Source organism: Ailuropoda melanoleuca, chromosome 4 (genome assembly GCF_002007445.2).
Source record: "Ailuropoda melanoleuca isolate Jingjing chromosome 4, ASM200744v2, whole genome shotgun sequence".
NCBI lineage: Eukaryota > Metazoa > Chordata > Mammalia > Carnivora > Ursidae > Ailuropoda > Ailuropoda melanoleuca.
Window position 1 is genome coordinate 643,560 of NC_048221.1, and position 7,999 is coordinate 651,558.

The following is a 7,999-nucleotide window of genomic DNA, read 5'->3' on the forward strand; positions in this document are numbered from 1 at the left end:
GGGCCGCGGAGCAGGCGGAGAATTTATGAATGGAGAGCGCGGGGGAGGCAGGCGCAAGAGGAGGGACCGCGCACGTGACCGCGTTGGCGGCGAGCCCGCTCCGACCCGCTGGGTGCCACCCGGTCCCGGGCCGGCCGCCCCCGCCGCGCTCGCCGCCGCGTCTGGCCCGCTGAGCGCTGGCCACCGCCTCCCCTTCCCTTCCGGCGGGAGTGAGGGGCGGAGCCTGCGCTCCCGGACGCCCCCTCCCCACGCCGAGCGGCTCTTTCCCGCGGCGGCTGAGTCTCCACCCCCTCCCCCTGCGACACTGCTCCTGACCCTTCCCAGGGTCCGGAGGGACGGGGAACGAAGGGGAGGAGTCGGGTCCGTCGGTTCCTCCCAACCTGGGGGTCCCCAGGATGCACAGTCGGGGGAGGGTGGACACATGCCACCCCTTTTCTTCCCTAATATGCTGTCGGCGTTGTCAGGTTCACGTGCAGCTCTGCCTTGTTGGGACAAACAACGAGCGAAGATAATGGAATATAATCTGAATGACTGGATGCCACCATGGCCTGCCCAGCCCCTGATGCCCAGCCTCACGACAGCTGTGGCAGAAACTCCATTCCTGGTGAACCCCAAAGCTGCTCCCCATTCTCCATCTCAGAGAATCATGCCTTGACCTCTTAGATGCTTAGGACACCAGTCTGCACCAGCGCGGTCTGGGTCCTAGCCCAGCCCACCTGGCCCTAGGCTCAACACAGTGTGAACCCTTTCCCTGCCAGTGAAAACTGACACTACCACTTCAACCTCAGGGCCTTTGCACTTGTAGGTGCTGAACCTCGGAGGCTCTTTCCCCACTCAGCTTCAAGATTCACTGCCTGGCGTCCTTCCACTCTTCCCTAAATGGCCAAGTCTCAGTGCATCTCCTCTTGGCTACCTGTGGTAACAGCAATCCCCGCCCCATACTTCAGTCCGCTGCTCCTCTCCATGGCCCTGCATGTCGCCTGTTATTTGCTCCAGTGTGTTGTGTCCCTCCTTACCCCTTCCGTCACTGCAGGGTGAGTTCCAAGTCAGGAGCTGGGTCTCCAGGCATAGCACAGGGCTGGCACATTGAAGACAAGAATGTGCTTGTTAAGTGGGTAAATACCCAGGAAAAGCTGGCTCAAGTGAGGAGGAGCCGAATGTGCAAAGGACCTGAGGTAAGAAAGTATGTTTGTAGACAACGTGTTGTGTTGGAAGGAACAAGGAAAGCCACCTTCTGGTTGCCAGCAGGAGAATGACATGGTGCCTCTGGCTGTGTGTGAACTCATCTGCGTCAAGGACAGGGGAGGAGACTGGGGCCATCCAAACCGGTGACGGTGGCCATAGTGGCCCCACTGAGTGGACAAGCCATGCCAATGGGTCCGCTGGAGATCTCCAGCGTAACCCTAGGTTTGGGGCCTGAGTAACAGGTGCTGCCTTTACCCATCGGCCACCCTGGAGTAGGAATTGGAGAGAAATCGTCCAGCGCATGGATTCGAGAAGCTTACTGATTAGGTAGATCAGGCTTGCCTTCGTGTGGGGTACCGGGCTCTGGGAAAGGTTGGGACTGCGCACAGGACGCACCCCTAGAAATGCGAGTGGGGCTTCCCTCTGCACACACACACCGTGGGCCAGGATGCCCCAACTGTCGCTCACAGCGTTGGCCCAGAGGGGGCGGGGGTCTGGGCACTGGGCCTGGGTCCTTCCTCTGTGTTGGTCGAAGGCGGCCCAGATGCTGGAAGGCAGGTAGCTACGGCGCAGGCAGCCCCTGGGGTTGGGAAGCCACCGGGGCAACACCGCGTCGCAACGCACCTGTCCGGACCCGGGCCCAGGTGTGACACTACCTCCCCTGTGGCCTGCACCCCTCCGCTCTTCAGCCAAAGCCCTCCCCGGTGTGGACCCCAACCCCGTGCAGCCCACACTCTGCTTTTTGCCGGAGACCAGGATGTGGGTCTGGGGGCCTGGCCCGAGGCGCCACCTGCGTGAGCGCGGGGGCGGAGTGCTGACGTCAACGCCGCGAGCGAGGCTGCGCGAGCCGAGGTGACGTCAGCGGAGCCCCGGGCCGCCCGCGCACGCGTCCGTGCGTCAACGGCGCGTGGGGGCAGGGCCCGGGCGGGGCCGCGGCGAGTGCATCTCCGGTCGCGGGGTGCCCTCTGTCGGCGCCCTGGAGGATTGCATCCGAGTCTCGCCTGCAGCGCCGGGCTCTTATCCTCGCCGGACCCTCCGCCTAGGACGCCCTTCCCAGCACGTCTGCACCTCTAATAGTCGCGGCCTACCCCATCCTGACCCCCAAGTCGGCTTTTCTTTTCTCTTTTAAGTACTTTTAAACTTCTAACATGCCATATGATTTGTATATTCGTTACACTGAGTGTTTGTTAAACGTTCCCACCGCCCCAAACCAGAGCCGGAATCTTGGTATTCCCCCTTGATGGCTCTAGCGCCTGGCATCCAATGAGCGCCCCCAAAACCTTGAATTCAAGTGTGTGACCCCTGTTCCGCGGAGGCTTCTTGTCCTCCCCGTTGACACACACCCCATCTTACCACCCGGCTGGTAGCTGGGACTGGAAAGAAACTACAACCCCCAGCATGCTGCGCGCGCGGCGCAATGCGTCCTGTCGATGTCGTGCGCGGCTTGCAGGGAGTCGTAGTTCGCGTCTGCGCCTTCGCCCGGACTCCTCTTCCCAGAGGTCCCCGCGCGTCGTCCTCCTCGTCCTCCAGACTACTCGCGTTCGGCCGGAGTCCGCTCCCCGCCGTCGCCATGCTGCCCGCCGCAGTCCTCCGCCGTCTCGGCCTGCGTTCCCTCGTACGCCAGGCCCGCGCCTACGCCGAGGCCGCCGCTGCTCCGGCCCCGGCTGCAGGCCCGGGACAGATGTCCTTCACCTTCGCCTCACCCACTCAGGTTCGGATGCCGGTCTGGCTCGGGACCCCGTCTTGGTCGCCATCTCCAGTCCGGACCCGTAGTGGTCCGCAGTCGGAGACCCCAACTTTTGGGCTGTCCATCCCCATTTGTTCCCTTCCCCGGTGTCGTCCGGAGTCCCGGCTCCCCAGCCTCCGGGTCTCCGAGGCTTCAACCCCAGAGTCGCTGCCCCGCACTCTTGACCCCGCCCTACGCTCTTCCATGGAGTCTGGAATCCGAGCCCTATAAAGTTTTCCAAGTTCGTAACCTTCCTCTGGAATCCTAACTCCCACGGACTGGCCCGCCCCGCCCCCGTCCCGCCTGTCCCAGAGCCTCGGGCACTTGTCTTGTGTGTCCGCCCTGGATTGGTGCGCCTTTTCTGTGTGGACGGGCCCTGCGCTAGATTCAGGCACTGACATGCTGCGGAGGACCAAAACTCAAGGATCCGCCCCAGCGTGACAGCCTCTGTGTTCCCTTTCAGTGTTCCCTCCTGCCTTTGACCATTTCCCTGCAGGGGAGCCAGTCCCGAGCGCTGGAAGACTGGCCTGCAGTGACGCGTTCCTTGTGTGTTCTTTCCAGGTGTTTTTCAACGGTGCCAACGTCCGGCAAGTGGATGTGCCCACGCAGACCGGAGCCTTTGGCATCCTTGCGGCCCACGTGCCCACCCTGCAGGTCCTGCGGCCAGGGCTGGTTGTTGTCCATGCTGAGGACGGCACCACCTCCAAATACTTTGGTGAGTCCAGTAGGATATGGCTGGGTAGGGGACCCGTATTTCATCACCACGTTCCAGTGTCAGGTCCCAGGGTTGATAAAAGTGTAGTGCACAGGGCAAACTTGGGATTAAGGAGCTTGTAGGGCGGCAGGTAGCTGAGAGAGAAGTCAAATACTGTGCGAGCGGGCCCGATGAAGAGGAGCCCAAGAAGTGCTTCCACCAGCACAGTTCCTGGGTACAGTCAGGATTCAGATCGATCTCCCCACTCATCCCTGATCCTGGCTTAGTTAATGGACTGGTAGGTGAAGGAACACGGTTTGCTGCCTGTGTCCAGGCCCCGGTGGGTGCCTCTGGGCCCCATGTGCATCTTTCATTCTCTCCAGCTGCTTGTTTCCCATGCTAGACTCTAGGGCCACTCTGTGGAGCCACTTCTCTGGTTTGGGGGTGATCGTGTCACTTACAGCTGGGTGTGGAGGGTTTACGTCGTCTTCTTTCTGCAGTGAGCAGCGGCTCTGTCACGGTGAATGCTGATTCCTCCGTGCAGTTGCTGGCCGAGGAGGCTGTGACACTGGACATGCTGGATGTGGGGGTGAGTGTCCTAGGGGAGACTGACGTACCAAGGAGGTCTGGGTTGTCCTGGAGATCCCGGGCTTTGGGGAAGGGAACTCAGTTTTGGTGGAGGGGCAGGCACCAGGCTGGGGTCGCTGCTTGCCTCTCACCCACTACCCACTTCCTGCAGGCAGCCAAGGTGAACTTGGAGAAGGCGCAGTCGGAGCTGTCAGGGGCAGCAGACGAGGCCTCCAGGGCTGAGATCCAAATCCGCATCGAGGCCAACGAGGCCCTGGTGAAAGCTCTCGAGTAGGCGGTGCGTGGCCCTTGCCAGCAGGGAAACCGAGGCCCAGAGTGGGCAGGGGATGTCCCAGGCAGGCTGAACCAGCTGCCATGGGTCCAGTCTGATGGGGGAGGGGTGGGGAGGAAGGTGAGCAAGCAAGCCATCTAGAGGGATTTTCCTGTGGAGGGAATGGTGTTGCCGGAGAAGGCCGCCAGGGGGCAGCACAGTTCTAGCTTTCCGCCAAGAGCACCCCCGCCCCCCGCCCGGAAACAGAGGATCCTTGCCGGGGCTGACAGGCCTGGCGGCTGGAGGTGAGCCCAGAGACCTGCTCTGCTTTTTGAGGGGAGGGGGCTGTGTCCCCCCGCCATGGGCTCTCTTCCCATCTTCCAGCCCCCTTCCCGCCCAACCTTATGTGCCATCCACCATCCCTCGGACCCTGTAGAGCCTGCCATGGAGACTTCAGCTCCCAGCCACCCCCGTGGGACAGCCTGCCCCCAGCTTGAGCCCCCCATTAAAAACCAGGGATCCGACTCGTGTATGCTGCTTTTGTGTCCTGCCTGGGACCGTGTCTTCAGGACTTTGCTTGGCTTTTGTCCCAGTTCTGTGTGTCCCTGCAGGGGGATAAGGCATTAAATACTAGCCTCAGCCTCCAGGGTTTGGAAACTGTGGCCCAAGAGGTCCTCGGGGGTCTGAAGTAAACTGGGGAGTGGGGGGTGTGCAGGGGGCATAGCCCATGAAACCAGGGTAGGTGGTGGGCGAGGCTGTTTGCCATCATCCCAAGAGGGTGGGGATTGGCACAAGTTGCTGGCCAGGCATGGGAGACAGCAGGCGGAGGCGTGGCTGCTGCTCCTGGACCAGGCCTGGGCTGCTGGACATCCACCTGGGGCCCTGCCAGGTTTCAGGCTGTGCCGTCTGCCCTGTGGGCTCCCCGGCCCGCCCCAGCCACGCTGGGAAGAGGCGGGTCCTGCCTGCTCCCACAGAGGCCCCGCCCTCTGCTCACCCGGCCTGTGGGTGGCCCTAGTTGGCGGTGCGCCTCCTCCCCGGTGGTGTTGGCACCTCTGTGCCATCCAGGCCCCTGGGCTGGCCCCAGATGGGGTGGGGCAGCTGGGCGGGGGCAGCCCTGGCACTGGGCAGCTTCTGTGCTGCTCCATTTCTTCCTTTTGCAAGCACGGGGGTGGCCCAGAAGCTGGTTCCAGGTGACCAGCAGGAGACTTCAAGGGAGGGGTCTCCTCACCCCCCTTCCTCAGTCCTGGGCATGAGCAGGGCTGGCAGGGGATTCCAGGGGGGTGAGTGTGTGGGAGAGTCTGGGCCTTCCCATGTGTCACTGGCAGCCTGGAGGTGACAGGGAGGCCCCCCCGGGCATGTTGTCAGCACAGATGGGCTGTGTACTCGTGTGTCACGGTCCCGTGCGAATGACTGTCCCGTGGCTTCACTGGTGCTCAGTGTGGCGGGAGCTGTGCTTGTGGGGGCCTCCAGACAAGATCACAGCTATGGGGGCTTTCTCTCTGGGTCTCCCTACTCAGGCTGGTGGGCCCAAGCAGCTGGCCCCCACTTTCCCAGGAACCCCCAGGCCAGAGAATGCTGTGACAGCCATGGGCTTACAGGTGCAGGCCCACTTCTCCCTGTTCTGTGTTTTGGAGTCTAGGTTCTAAAGTTCATGGTCAGGCCTTGGGAACTCTAAATAAGACCAAGGACAGGGTAGAGGGTCCAGGTGGCGGTTGAGGGACACCGCAGCACGACCACGACAGGAACACTTTGAGCCAAGCCACTGGACCAGCACCAGCCACACCAGCGGTCCCTCTAGCCGTACCCCTGTTCCCTGAGAGATCTCAGCCTCTGGCTGGGGGTACAGCTCTGGACATAGGTAAGATTCCTCAGTACAGAGCAGGCCTCCTGGGGGAGGTGTGAGCCTTGGACTGTTGGGGATGCCTACGCCTGACATGGGCCTGCAGGAACAGCCTGTGTTGGCCGGGGCCTTGTCCTGGGGTGGAGGCACCCAGGGTGGAGTGGGTCATACGACCAGGAACCGGAGGTCATAACCCTTTCCTCGAGGGCAGGCTTGCACAAGGGTTTGTTCTTTGAGGAAGGGGGTCCCCTTGGACTGCGTGTGTGCTCACACCCAGGGACTGACTAGAGCGTGGATGCTCTAAACAGGAAAAAAAGTAGGAAGTGGATTGACTTAGTTGGACCTGTAGAGCCAGGCTGGGGCCATGGTCTCTTCCTGAGAGCGATGTCCCACCCCTAAGTGTGCATGAACCCTCGGGGCCCCCATTCCAGGAGGACCAGCTACTCCCCTGGTGACCTGAAAGAAAAGGTATCAGACCCACCGGAGATCACACAGCCCTGTGTACCCTGGCCACAAATCCCTGACCCAGCACCACCTGCTCCATCTGGAGCTCCCAGCATCGAGATGCTCTGGCTTCAGAGCACACAGCTCCCTCTGCCACCCCCATGTTCCTCCGGCCGCAGGCCCTCCAAGACCCTCAGCAGTGCCCCACACCCTCATCTCCAGGCTCCAGCACTCCCTCGAGCCTGAGCTCTGTCTCACTGATCACAGTCCTCTGTCCTGTCAAATCCAGCCCTCAATCCCAGCCCTCAGTGATCCCCTCCCAAAGATTTCCTGACCCTGTGGGGCTGGGAGCCTCTGGGTGTGGGTGTGACGGGGAGGGTAGGGGTGGGTCAGGCTTCAGGAGCACTGGGTGGGAGCAGGATGGAGACCTTGGAAAGGAACACAGCCTGGGAGGGGTGCCCACTATTAGGGTGGGGGTGGAGGTGGTCAGGCCAGATAAAGTGAGAAACCAGATAAATGGTCAAGGGGCAGGGCAGTAGGTCCTGGGGTCCCCTCCTTTGGGCAGAGGGAGCAGGAGGACTGGGAGGGTCCCACACCAATCAGGGTCATCCTTATAAAGTTCCAGACTCAGCAACATGCTGGGAGAAATGGGACCTGCCACATTTTCACCTGCTTGTGTGTGGTGTCAGTTAACTCGTCTGCGAAATGGGTAGGGTGATCCTGCCCACCCCCAGGCCCCGCACCGCTGGATTCTCCTATCCTTGTACAGCATCGGAGAGCTGCAGAAACAGGATCAGAAGGGTCACAGCGCGGCGGGTGGTGACTGGCTGCACTAGGCTGGCCTGGCGCAGGTTAATCGCTCCATAAATGCCTTCTGAGGTCACCGTTAAGGGATGCAGGAGGCCAGGCTGCTGGGGCAGCTGCTGGGGCACCCCCACAACAGGCAGGTGACTCCAGCCTGTTTTCCTGGACCGTGGCCGCTGACTCAGGGACCCCCCCCTCCCTTGCGCTCCCCCACGCGGGCGCCCCCAGGCGGAAGCACCGTGCCTACAGAGCGGCAGGAAGGGGGGCGGGGCGGGAGACAACCTGTGCACCCCGAAACCGCGTCCTGGGGATCCGACCCATCGGCGCAGCCGTTTGTGACCCTGGGTTCAGCAGCATTTATGGAGCGACCCCCAATGTACGAGGCGAGGCTTAAGGGGTGGGTGGCCCAGATCCCAAGGCGCCCCAGGGCCCTGGCCTGCAGGCAGGGGCGGGGGCCCGCCTGCGTCA

General features: G+C 62.1%; 1 protein-coding gene across 1 annotated transcript; it reads left to right on the top strand.

Moving 5' to 3' along the window:
• The first annotated feature begins 2,670 nt into the window (after positions 1-2,670).
• On the top strand, positions 2,671-4,967 carry ATP5F1D (ATP synthase F1 subunit delta). Its single transcript, XM_002923512.4, has 4 exons — positions 2,671-2,896; positions 3,473-3,626; positions 4,106-4,194; positions 4,345-4,967. The coding sequence occupies exons 1-4, from the start codon at positions 2,756-2,758 to the stop codon at positions 4,465-4,467; spliced, it is 507 nt and encodes a 168-aa protein (XP_002923558.1). The 5' UTR covers positions 2,671-2,755; the 3' UTR covers positions 4,468-4,967.
• Positions 4,968-7,999: the final 3,032 nt, after the last annotated feature.